We start from the raw sequence: 12834 nt of genomic DNA, 5'->3' as shown, positions 1-12834 counted from the left end.
TTATTGTTGTGGGCGAGCTTCTAGGGGCGATACTTAAAGGGGGTTTTCTAATGTCTTTCTTCACATAGGTTTAGGTATAGAAGCGAACAATTGAACTTTGTATGATCCATTACGAGATACTTGTAGCAGGTGTGTTCACGTGGGGGTGGGACACGTGTGGCTCGGGGAATTTTCCATACTCGATGTACTTCGTAGTTCTCTATCAAAACTTAAATGATCTCCAACGTCCTGGGTGAAAACGGTGAGATAGGACCAGGTGACTGACGTGGAAATGAAATGAAAAGAGAAAATTAGGCGCGAGAGTTACCGTTTAACGATTCATACATACGATTTACCACTTCCTGCAACGAACAAGGATATACGTATTATAGCTGTGATCTGTCTCCACTGATAATGCTGTGGCAATCGGCAGAGGAAAAGCCGACTAGACTAGTGCCAGTAATTATTCAAGATTCAATCCAGATTGATCAGCAAGAACTAGACTAACCGGTTTATGTAGTTAGTTAGTACAATCCTCCCAAATGTGACTAATAGTTACTTTACTTTGCAGGCTTTATCTTGTTCGTTTATCAGACACTGAATATTTATTGAAACCCTCGGTTCCTCCGAATCTCCATTTTTCGGTCAATTTCCCCAGAGATCTTTATGAGCAAGTACTGCTTAGGGTGTGACTCGGCTTTGCCCTCACTGGGGTGATTATTGCCGGCATTCATTTATTTCAAGCGATCGTCGTTGAGTTACTTTAGTATTTGGGGCTATCATTTTGTTACACAGTCGAGAGACGTAGTTTTCATATTTTCAAAATCTCCGATAGCATTAGCGAAAAACTACAGGAGAGTAGGGCTCTACCTCACTACTCGATCATGACTGCGTCACAGCGGGTGGTATCGCCCCTCAGGCAAGTGCAGAGTACCGATGTGGATTCAACCAGGCGCTCTACAAGTGACGAAGGGAGCGAGGCAGATGAATTGGAGAAGGTGAGATCCGATGAACATATGGACGACACATTTGCGCCAATCCAAACCCCACCAGCCAACGAAGAGCGGATGCAGAAGTTGCACTCCACCAACTCACGTCCCATCGAACGTAGCTGGTCTTTGAATGATGGATACAGCTGCCATACCGCGGATGAAGAAACTGCAGAAACTGCTCTTGGCGATGATGGGGGCGAGGCAGATGAATCGTCTGCCTTTATTGTTAGCTGGGACGAGGATGACCCGATGAACCCTCGGAACTTCAATACCATGAGGCGGTGGTTGATTGTTATCATTTGCTCGCTGGGCTCTCTTTGCGTGTGAGTAGTGAGTGACTACTGTATCGTTGCTTGCGTTGTGCTGATGCCTTGTCGAAAGGACTTGCACCTCGTCAATGTATACCGCTACCTACGACCAGATAACAGAAGAATTCAATTGTTCTCGGTTGGTCGCAACGCTCGGGTTATCGCTCTTTATATGGGGCCTTGGTAGGTCCCAGCCGTCAGGAATTTGCTTGGCTTTTATGTCTAGTTTCTGACCTCTACTCATCCCAGGTATTGGCCCGCTTTTTCTGGGACCCCTATCGGAGGTCTGCATACCCAACGCTAAACTTCATCACCCTAGCTAATGCTCCTTAGTTTTATGGCCGAAGATATATATATATTACCTCATTCACTTTATTCTTGATCTGGCTCATTCCTTGCGCTGTGGCCGAGAATATTGAGACCATGCTCGTATGCCGCTTTTTTAATGGTATCGCTGGGAGCGCCTTTCTCAGCGTTGCAGGTGGAACGGTAGGAGATTTATTTGCTCGCCATGAACTGAGCGCGCCTATGATGCTGTACACGGCATCACCTTTTGTTGGACCTGAAGTAGGACCATTGTGAGTTTTGCTACTAGCCCCGATTGCTGAACAGTTGTCAGTTGGGTTTGCGTTGCGATGATTGACAAGCCTCAGGGTTGGTGGGTTCATAAATCAATTCACTACATGGTATATCTACCTAGCTGTCTATTTGGAGATAATTGTGGCTGACACTTGTACGACTTGTTCTCAGGCGCTGGACGTTCTATGTGCTTCTTATCTGGACAGGCGTATTGCTGATTTCAATTGTTTTCTTTGTCCCGGAAACTTATCACCCCGTGTAAGTGAAATTGCCAAAGCTTACTCTCTAGAAACTCGTTTAACACTAGTCCCACTAGCATTCTGCGGCAAAAGGCAGAGAAACTTCGCAAAGAGACAGGGGATGATCGATGGAAAGCACCGATTGAAAGATTAAATCGCTCGGTGGCACGAACTGTCTTACGCTCGATCTACAGGCCAGTTCTTCTCCTGACACTGGAACCTATGTGCTTGTGCCTCTGTGTGTTCTCAGCCATTTTGCTGGGTATAATATACCTATTTTTGGTGCCTTCCAGCTGGTATTTGGCAACGTGTATGGCCTTGAACTGTGGCAGCGCGGTCTTTGCTTCCTCGGCCTTTTTGTGGGAATGGTTTTTGCTATTGTATCTGATCCCTTCTGGCGTCGCGTCTACCAACGCTTGGAAGAGAAACACAAGAGCACGGAGGGAACAACAGAAGACTTTCAACCAGAGTGGCGTCTACCTCCAGGTGCGTATGCTCTTGCCCAGTACCTTTCAGGTAAACCAGAACTGCTAATCACATGGTGCAGCGATTCTTGGTGGCCCCCTTGTCACCATAGGATTATTTATATTTGCTTGGACAATTTATCCTTATGTGCATTGGATTGTACCCATAATTGGCAGTGCATTCTTTGGAGCCGGGTGAGTTTGAACACAAGGCAGGCAATATAACTTCCCTGAAGTTTTGATTCCTGCTGCAAACCTGGCCACGTAGATCATTGACGCTGATGAATTCTGTCCTGGATAGGACCATTCTTGTATACTCAGGTATCTTTACGTTCTTGGTTGATGCGTATCCAGTCTTTGCTGCAAGTTCCCTAGCAGCGAACAGCTTCGCTCGCTCAACGTTCGGCGGTGTCTTTCCCCTTTTTGGAATCCAAAGTAAGTGGCCTTTTTTTTTTCTTTCTTTCTTTCTTTCTTTTTTCTTTCTTCTTCTTCTTCTTCCTCCTCTTTTTCATATAATGTTACATAGCCATTCTGTCTGTTCGTTACTACACACCAATGGGCCCGGGAAAAAACGGATCAGAAGCACTATAACCTGATCACACCCTCCTCCACTATATGATTTAGCTCGTTTTGAGTGACCAGACTGTCATCAGTGTCACCAAGCTTCCTGCATTGCTACTATTGTTAGGCGTACCGACTTCAGACCCAGGTACTGACCAATGGACTTAGTGTACAACAACCTGGGATACCACTGGGCCTCTTCGCTGCTCGCTTTTCTGACGCTTGTTATGGCGCCATTTCCGTAAGTCCCCCAAACAATCATGTTTCACCTTTCGCCATCAAATTCATTGCTTGCCTACACCGCGTTGCCTGCTATATAGCTTGGAGTTGGTAGCCCTTCCTTGCAGACCAACGCTGCAGCTACAATGGCGTAATGTATTCGGCGTCCTTGGTGTTAGGGGTTTCTCTTGACCTCTAGGCAAATTTCCTGCCAGCACCTGGCTCCATGAGCAGTTTGATGCAGCTGTAGATCAGATCAAGCAATGGTTAATTGAGAGCTAACGGTAATTGGGACGGCAGGTATATCTTTTTCCGGTACGGTAGTCACATTCGGCAAAAGAGCCGATTTGCTGCCCGATAGATATGATATCCACTTCTTCTCGGTCCGGATGAAGGATCTGACTCTCTTATATCGGCCTCGGGATGAGTTCATTTACCCTGGCCCCCGAGGCCCTAGGGCCCGTACTAATATGGTAAGAATTTGGTTAATTGGCTTGCTTATAGTACAGCGGGAAGTGGGACGACTATTGCTTAGATGGGCAATGGACTTAAAGCATGTACATGTATGTATGTATGTACATACATACATACGTACGTACGTACATTGTGTACACGCATACGCAAATGTAATAGATGGTGGTTTTATAAAGTATAGATAGAAGCCTCGTGCTCGTTGATTAAACCCGGTACGGCCACTCCACAGGGGTAAAACATACCCCTGCAATCCCTTACAGTTCATATGACGGGAACGAGTGCAGGCCGACCAAAAAACATATGACGGGATGTCCAGCTTGCTAGGTAGGGCAAATGAACCCCCTTGAACCCTCCAAGAGCCAGTGCCATCCTTAAATTACAGTTGAGAATCAGCCACACTGGGTCAAAGTAGGCCGGATGGTGACAATCCAATCAAATGGTAACGGGACACGAGGACAGCACGAGGCCTACAATGAGCGTAGGACATGGCAGATCACCACGAGAGGACCAAGTTATTTCAGCTGTCAACCATTCTCACCGAATTGATCGGTCGAGGCATTGCTACTTGCCTAGGAGAAGTACTCCGGAGTAGGCACTTTAGGGTTACCCAGGAACCGAGGCAAATACTGGATTTGACATGGCGCTGGATGGTCGGGGAAAGGCGGACGAATGACTAGGGGAACATGCCGGAAAGACCCGGGGATGTAGGTAAAAATGGCTCATATTGAAAGTATTCAGCCCATTCTGTTGGCTGGCAATCCTTGTGAGGGCTTTTGGCTACCTGATTAGGTTAAAATTAGTCGTTGCCTTACGATGATGGGGCTTTTGTGTGAATTCGCCAGAGTTTAGTGGTATGTCCATAGTAATAGTTCGGACTAGAGGAGAAACAAGATGTATGGGCTAGTACTCGGTAATTAACACTACCAACACGTGGGATCTCTAAATACCGCGCAATTACCGATAGCTGGTATTAACGTTTTCATTATTTTCACGAGCTTCTTCTAGATATACAGGTTCAACTTATTATCATGTGAGAGATCTTCAAGGCAACGAAGCTGTCATTGTATACCTCCTTCAGTGTCGATCCTGCTAAGTTCTGCATATATGCATGGCAGATACTACGACTAGTAGTAGACTAGTAGAATACGTTGATGAATGATAAAAACAATCATTAGGCTCCTCTTTCTGACTCTCATTTTCTTTTCCTCGTTTTGCAAGGCTGAAAACTCTTACCTATTTATTCCTGTAAGCCGACGCCAAAATTACCAATTTAAAATTATTATTTTTTCCCTCGTCTTCTCTTTTCCGTTGTAAGGAAGGTTGAAAACAGACCATGGAAAATCAAACGAAACCTCGCGCGGGGAGTTAATTCAGATCGTCAAAGGAACTCAACGAAGGGTGATGGTTCTTCCTCTGATGATTGTAGATTGGAGTTAATTTTCGACATCTAAAAAAGACTCAACCAGGGAAACACGCCGTGTCTTCGATTTGTCCAGACTGGACACGCGACTCTTTGCCTGCTCGTGTTGGTGGCTTTTCCGCCTATTCTTTTTTTTTACTTTTTTATTTTCTATTTTTTCCCTCTTCTTTTTTACGAAGTAGAAGTCCCTGTCCATCTTTTTTTTTTGTCTTTTTTATCTTTATTTTGAATTTTTTCCCTTTCAATTTTCGACCACTACTTAAGTTAGCCTTACTAACAGTCTATCTTTCCCCGCGTTTCCACAGACTTAACATCTTTGCATCTTTCTCTCTCCCCTCACCGTTGAACTCTCCCCTCCTTGTCTTTTGCCATTTTAATACGCCACTTATCTCAAGCCATTTCCCGCATTGTTTCTTTCATTAACAACCCCCCCCGGAATCTTATCTCGGCGACGCTCTGGAGCTTCCCCCCGCAGCCCCGAGAAACCCTTCGCTCCACCCGCGCTACCGCAATTAAAAAGACTTAAACGCTTGATTGCTTGTAATATTTGTACAAGCGAAAAAGGGGGAATTCATACCAGATCGTATCGTGGACTCATTGTCTAATTATCGATCCGGGTTTATTAGTGGAAAACTTCAGAGTTGCTTTCTGATCCACAATAACCGAGCACGCAAGGTCCTCCGCTCCCAGTTACCGGTCCGCCGTCGCCCCGTTTCTCTCGAGCCTCTACGAACCGTTAGATCGAGGATCTATGCGCCCAGATCGCCAAAGAAAGGGCTTTTCTATTACTCCCGGACTAGGAACAACTTTCATTAATACTGAGCCGGCAATCTGGATACCTACCGGCGCGCTGGCTCGCGGCGCGACGACGCGGTCTTATTTAGAATAGCATAGGTGTGGCAAGCGGTGGTTGTCGCTTCAGCTTTCAACCCTTCCGTCATCGGCTACACCGCGGAATAGCACGCGCACTAGGTTTTAAGGGTCGAACAATTTACCTTCGATATTTAATGTCACAATGACGGTGGATGTACAGGATAGCACCTCGGCGCCCCCAGCCGATCGCAGAGGGCCCGAACTGGAGGCCGGAGGCGTCGGGGAACAGCCAGAGCAGTCCAAGAGCAAGAGCAATGGCGATGGAAATGCGCCTGTGGAAACTGGCCAGAAACCGAACCCGAAGGATCCATCAAGACCGCGACGGAAGAAAGCACGGAGGGCTTGCTTTGCTTGTCAACGGGCGCATCTGACTTGCGGTACGCTAGACTGACCCTCGTTTTAGTTTTGGTCGCATGGTTTTCTTCCCTCTCCCATTTTCCTCCCATGTGCCGTAGCTCTCATGCGCGGCACAGAGGCCCATGTATTCCTGCATGTGATTATTTTGAGGGCCGAGTCAATTACTAATACTGAGTTGCGCATAGGTGACGAAAGGCCGTGTCAGCGGTGTATCAAACGTGGCCTCCAAGATGCGTGTCACGATGGGGTTCGCAAAAAAGCCAAATATCTTCATGATGCGCCAGATGGAGCGTTGATGCCTGGAATTGGCGGGAATTTCTATAATAACACGATGCGGAATAACTTGCCCTTGTCTAGAAATGGCGCCAATGCAGTTAATGCCACTACCCAGCCGAACTCCAGTCCCAATTTCTACCCCACGCCGCAGTCGAACTCCTATAGTGTCTATCAGGAAAATACTATGAACCAAAATTCTTTCACCTCGCAGTCCCCTGTTTCGCCGACCTTCACCCTGAAAACTAACCCAGCCGCTCGAAACAACAGCCTTTCATCACAAGTTGGTCAGCAGCCGCCCAGCACCGGCGTGTCCGGCACGGCCAATCCAAGCCAAAATCCATTTGCCGGGCCCTTCTTTGACCCCAGTGACCCGGCCCTCTTTAACTTTGACCTGTCCAGTATGAACTTTGAGAACCGTTATGGCGCGTTGGAGTTTGGCATGCTTGGACATATGGCTACTGGGGCTGGTGACTCACCCAGTGATTCCGCTACCCAGCGAGGCTCGATGGGACGTAGTGGCTCGGCTCAATTCGCCGGCACGCCGATCACCGGCACTGCAACTTTTGGCGAGAGCCCTGGAGGTCAACAGCCGTTCATTTTTGGCGACCCTCTTCTGAATGAATGGTCCAGCGGACAACCCACGGGCCAAACTCATGTAAATGTTGGAGGCGTTTACCCACAGTCCGGCCAAGGAAGTGTAATACCGGGACACTTGACTAAAGCAGATGCACCACATGCGTTTGCGATCGAAAGCGGCCCTGGAGGCTTTGCTAGCCCCAATGCAACGACCAGTCCTCAAATGACGACAGGCTTTGACGACGCTACGTTCAGCAGTGCTGTGACAGCAAAGCCAAATGGCCTCTCGGCAAACGGACCACGACCTACGATCACGACACCGAGTTTAAAGCACCAAAACTTACAGGTTGGGGTTAGACGACGCCAACGGAACCCCTCATCCATATATGAGAACGTGAAGGAGCCGTATGCCTACACCAATCGTTTCCATAATCTGACCGCGTTCATCCAGCGACGCTTTTCGCCACAGAAGACTTTGCAGATCGCCAAGGCACTGGCGTCGATCCGCCCGTCTTTCATTGCGACGACCAAGACTCTGAACCGGGACGACCTGATATTCATGGAGAAATGTTTCCAGCGAACCTTGTTCGAATATGAAGACTTTATCAATGCCTGTGGAACCCCGACCATCGTTTGTCGACGTACGGGGGAAATTGCGGCTGTAGGAAAGGAATTCAGTATTCTTACCGGGTGGAAGAAAGACGTCCTCCTAGGTAAGGAGCCCAACCTGAATGTCAATACAGGTGGCTCTGTTCCGGGCTCGGGAACATCGTCACGGAGCTTTACTCCACGGGGCTCCATAGCGGAAAGCACTCCTGGTCGCCCGCAACCAGTGTTCTTGGCTGAGCTGCTTGATGACGACAGTGTGGTGGAATTCTACGATGATTTTGCCCGACTCGCCTTTGGGGACTCACGTGGTAGTGTCATGACGACATGCAAACTGTTGAAATACAAAACGAAGGAGGACATGGAGAATCAGTCGGATGACAATCAGCGGTGGAACAGTCATCTGCGCAAAGGAGGGATCGCCAGCGAGGCGGGAATGAATCAGCTGGGCTTTAAAGACGGCAAAGTTGAATGCGCATACTGCTGGACAGTAAAACGAGACGTATTTGACATCCCTATGCTTATTGTGATGAATGTGAGCAACCATTTTTACTGTTTCCCTTGATAGGAGGATACTGACCCATCAATAGTTTTTGCCATGCATTTGATTTTATTTATTGTATTATGGGTAATGCAAGGTACCATTGTTGCTATAATCCACATGTACGGCCAACTTCTGGGAGGATCAAAAAAATGTTGTGTTCTCTGTTGTCTTGTTGCTTCCCTTGACTTTATTGATATGCCCTTGTATCCTGGCACTGGTACATAAGTGTTTGTATGATTCCCAAGGGGCTGTTTATAGGGCTCCTCTGTTTCTGATTTTTCTATTGTATATATGTGGCTGCACATATCAAGGGTGATATATTCTTGAACAAGCGAAGTAGGCGACCCTAGCCTCTGATTACCGGAGAGCGTATCTATAGTGAAACAAGGAGACTGACAGTCTCATCACCCTCCAAGGAAGATAAATCATCCTGGATACAAAGGAGTGAATGTAGAGGTGCTGATGCATTAAGCATAATATTGAAATTGGCCATTCCCGCCCTAAACACGTACGCTGTTCCAAAAGGTGAATCAGCAGCCAGCATTTATTCCCCTGGCAAACCCAATCAGTACAGCGTTACTTTACGGTTCAGCAAAATAATACTAATTGCACTTTGACTGCCTTACTAAACAGGGACTTCAAATGCCTGACTAGATCACGCAGTTGCTCTCTATCACTGCAGTTGAAGTCAATCTGTAATCCTGATCTACAAAGATGGCCCCCCTTTCTTTATCTATGGTCCAGGGACCCCGAGAGCCACCCCTCCGTCATCTCACGTTGAGAGAGCTTATGGACCAGCAATCTGAGAGATTTGGGTCTTAAGATGCCATCATTGTCCCGTGGAGTGGTGCTCGACTTAATGTCCAAGTCTTGAGCTAGCATACACAGGATCTCGCTAAAGGGCTTCTTGCAATGGGTATCGGCAGGGATGATCGAGTTGCGATCTTCCCAGGGGACGATGAACGATTTGCCGAGTTGGTTATTGCTGTGACTCGGATTGGCGCTGTTCTGGTGGTGCTAAATAAGACTTTCACATTCGTGGAGTGTGATCGGGCCATCCGACATACAGGTAGGCTCGGCTGATGGCAACATGATGGTCCATTGTTAATTGAAACAGAAGCTTCTTTGCTCTTCATAGGTGACATGGTGAACTTCAAATCAACTAGGCCTCTCATCCAGCATATCCAGGCCCACCCAGTTCCTGGCCTGAAGCAGACCGTCTTGATCCGAACCAATTATGTTGATACTATTGAGCTAGTCACCTGGGATGATATTCTACGTTTAGGGAACTCGGTGTCACTGCAAGACTTACACCAAGCGCAGCACTCGGTGCATTGCCATGATATAGCCTATGTCCAGTTCACTAGCGGAACAGCCGGGGTCCCAAAAGCTGCTATGCTTAGCCATTAGTAAGGTCTCCAAGTTGGCATATTGAAGCGGTTTGGTTTCATTGACCAAGCAGTGGCATCATCAACAATGGACGCATGTGCGGTACCCGTTTGAATCTAAGCTCAAATGATATCGTCTGTTGTCCGCCACCATTGTTTCACGCCTTCGGTCTCGTCAGTGGCCTGATATGCTCACTTGCATGTGGCGCTACGAATGTTTTTCCCGTCGAGATTTTGACGCCTCTGCAGTGGTGGACGCTTTGATACGTTATGGATGTACCGTGCTGCATGGCGTTCCAACTATGTTCGTGGCTATATTACAGCAGCCACGGACCCAGATAGAGAGAAACTGGAAACTGTAGGCAAAGCACTCCCGCACGTCCGGGCCAAGGTCGTCGACAGCCAGAACCACATACTCCCCAGGGATCCCGGGGCGAGCTTTGCATATCAGGGTATCTGCTACAGAAGGGATACTACAAGAACGAGGAAAAGACAGCCGAAGCTCTGGTACGTGACGAGATCGGCGTGATATGGATCCATACGGGTGACGAAGCATCGATTGATGAAGCAGGCTAGTGTCGCATCACGGGAAGGATCAAAGACATCATTATCCGAGGTGAGCTTGCTTGATTATTTGTCAATACTGGAGATAGACTGATGCTAATTAGGAGGGGAAAATATCTATCCAACGGAAATCGAAGAAAGGCTTATGGAGCCACCTGACATTGAGCAGGCTGCCATTGTCGGACTTGAGGATGATAAATACGGCGAGATTGTGGCTGCATTTTCTTCAATCACCCCCACAGCGTAACAGGCCTTCTCTGGATGATGTGAAAAACTGGATATGGCAGGTCTTGGGTCGACACAAGGCCCCGGCTCATGTCTTTTGGGTTGGACCTGGCGATCCGATCGGCCAGTATCCTGTGACGGGGAGTGGAAAGATCAGGAAGGATGTCTTGAGAGAGATCGGAAACAAAATGATCGCGAGGCAAGAGAATAATTGATTATGTACAACGTCCCACATACTTAGGTAGAGGTATGTATGTAGGAAGTAAATGTGATACGATAAACGATGTCATCGATTGATAACATTGCTGGGTCGGCCAGTCAGCCTCAGGCATTAAATCGTGAAGATACTAGTACCTCGTCGTAATACCATTGCCACCAATCAGTATGCACTGATTCCGTCACAACCGATACCCCCCCGCGCATCGCCGGCTTATCGATACTGCGGGCTTCTTCCACATTCCACCATTTTGCTCACTTTCAATTGTTGCCCGTCGCCAGGCAAACGCTGGAGTTAGTCCATAGACTTGTTTTCCAAGTTAATAAACGGAGAATGCGTCCAGACGGTCCCAGGGATCCCGTCACCGGGCTAGACAGTGGCCCAGAGCCTCCGTTTCCGATCAAGTTATCTGGGCCGGTGATCAAAGGGTTTGGGCGGGGAAGCAAAGAGGTATGTTCATGTAGTTTCATTTTATGTTGTACCGATTGCCACCTCTCGGTAGCTACGTCTTCTTTTCAATGCCAAGGAAACTAATCAAGGCAGCTGGGAATCCCCACGGCCAATATCCCCCCAGATGGCTTATCAGACTATCCCGATCTTCAAGTCGGGGTGTACTACGGAGTAGTCGCATTGGATCCGTCCAGATTCACATCGGAGGCGACGATTCTTCCAGCTGTGCTGAGTATCGGATACAATCCCTTCTACAAGAACACCACTCGATCTGTGGTATGTTACCCTTTGCTATGAGTCTCACCAACATGACATCAGGTATGGGTCTGACCATCATAGGAAATCCATATCATGCCTCCTCTCTCATCGCCATCGCCGACAGCGAACGGTGAGGCTGGTCAAGTGAAATTCCACAAATTGCCCGACTTCTACGGCACAAAGCTTAACCTTTTGATTCTGGGGTACATCCGCCCAGAATACGACTACGTGTCGTTGGAAGCCTTGGTTGAAGATATTCGGATTGACTGTGAGGTTGCGCGCCAGAGTCTCCAACGAAAGGCATATGTCAGCTACCTTACTGGACAGGATTGTTCGGAAGCCGTGCAGGAGCAACGAAAATGGTTGACTGGTTTTTAGAGCTTGCTCTATCTTTTGTTTGACAAGGGGGTGATGTATCAGTACATAGTTTTTTAGTATTTTGAATAGACTGGCATTGGTGGCGTGGTGGATAGACAAACATTCGACATCCACATACATGGAAACCCGCATATTCATAGCGTAATAATGCATGGACATTGAATGTGAACCAGATCAGCCCTATCTTGGCAACGGAAACATCGGTTCCCCTTGCGTTGCATCCTTGGGTTCGGCTGGAGCCACGATGGAGACTGCCAATACTCTGCCAATACTCGTCGACGTCAGCCCAGCGTTGGTGAGAGACGTTGCCTGACCTGTTAGTTACTTCTTGTGTTAAACTTAAGTAGTTGTCCACCCGTATCTACACGTTGAAAAAATGTTGCGATCGCAATTGCTAGTATCCTGACCTTGTAGTATTGCGGTAAACTGCAGGAAGAGTCACTTCTTACTACTCACACGCCAACCTGTAACCCTAACTCCAAGTCACTCCGAAAATGGAACGACTCCGACAGCATATTCATCGTCGTCGCCGCAGCAGCACCCCTAGCAGAGCGCCTCCCCAAGGATCTCAATCTCCTAGTCTCAGCAGCGATAGACGTAAGAAAACTGACCCTGTTCTGCGCCGACTGTACGTCACTTCAGACACGGCAGACTTCGACGCGAACATTCTCCGGCGATTCGAAGCGGAGGGTTTCACCGTCGAATACATTCCTTTCCAAGGCTCCAGTGGAGATTTTGAGAGAGACAGGAAAGACCTGGATAATTTGATTTACGAGCGAGAGGACGATCTCGAGCCGGGGGAGAGATATGCGATTGTTGGTACGTACATAAGCCTCGAAGATACCCTATGATGCTGTCCTTTTTGTTTTTTTTTTTTTTTCTTTTTT

The 12834-nt window shown here is 47.8% G+C and overlaps 4 protein-coding genes across 4 annotated transcripts; all 4 read left to right on the top strand.

Moving 5' to 3' along the window:
- Positions 1–863: 863 nt before the first annotated feature.
- Positions 864–3702, top strand: ANOM_009264 (MFS transporter; the record flags this gene model as incomplete). The annotated part of the gene is made up of 10 exons (XM_015554520.1): positions 864–1294; positions 1353–1462; positions 1529–1563; positions 1613–1857; positions 2030–2116; positions 2175–2587; positions 2645–2756; positions 2863–2996; positions 3291–3363; positions 3642–3702. The coding sequence occupies 10 exons, from the start codon at positions 864–866 to the stop codon at positions 3700–3702; spliced, it is 1701 nt and encodes a 566-aa protein (XP_015403338.1).
- Positions 3703–6250: 2548 nt separating this feature from the next.
- ANOM_009263 (Zn(II)2Cys6 transcription factor domain-containing protein) lies at positions 6251–8531 on the top strand (the record flags this gene model as incomplete). The annotated part of the gene is made up of 3 exons (XM_015554519.1): positions 6251–6485; positions 6651–8458; positions 8514–8531. 3 exons carry the CDS (start codon positions 6251–6253, stop codon positions 8529–8531), a joined length of 2061 nt encoding a protein of 686 aa, XP_015403344.1.
- Positions 8532–9379: 848 nt separating this feature from the next.
- On the top strand, positions 9380–10666 carry ANOM_009262 (uncharacterized protein; the record flags this gene model as incomplete). Its single annotated transcript, XM_015554518.1, has 6 exons — positions 9380–9536; positions 9585–9876; positions 10105–10213; positions 10279–10362; positions 10432–10471; positions 10524–10666. 6 exons carry the CDS (start codon positions 9380–9382, stop codon positions 10664–10666), a joined length of 825 nt encoding a protein of 274 aa, XP_015403343.1.
- Positions 10667–11194: 528 nt separating this feature from the next.
- fmn1 (riboflavin kinase) lies at positions 11195–11947 on the top strand (the record flags this gene model as incomplete). Its single annotated transcript, XM_015554517.1, has 3 exons — positions 11195–11311; positions 11405–11587; positions 11651–11947. The coding sequence occupies 3 exons, from the start codon at positions 11195–11197 to the stop codon at positions 11945–11947; spliced, it is 597 nt and encodes a 198-aa protein (XP_015403342.1).
- Positions 11948–12834: the final 887 nt, after the last annotated feature.

This window comes from Aspergillus nomiae (assembly GCF_001204775.2).
Source record: "Aspergillus nomiae NRRL 13137 chromosome Unknown contig00347, whole genome shotgun sequence".
NCBI classification, from domain to species: domain Eukaryota; kingdom Fungi; phylum Ascomycota; class Eurotiomycetes; order Eurotiales; family Aspergillaceae; genus Aspergillus; species Aspergillus nomiae.
The sequence above is the reverse complement of the archived record's forward strand: the minus strand, read 5'-3'. Positions and strand labels throughout refer to the sequence as shown.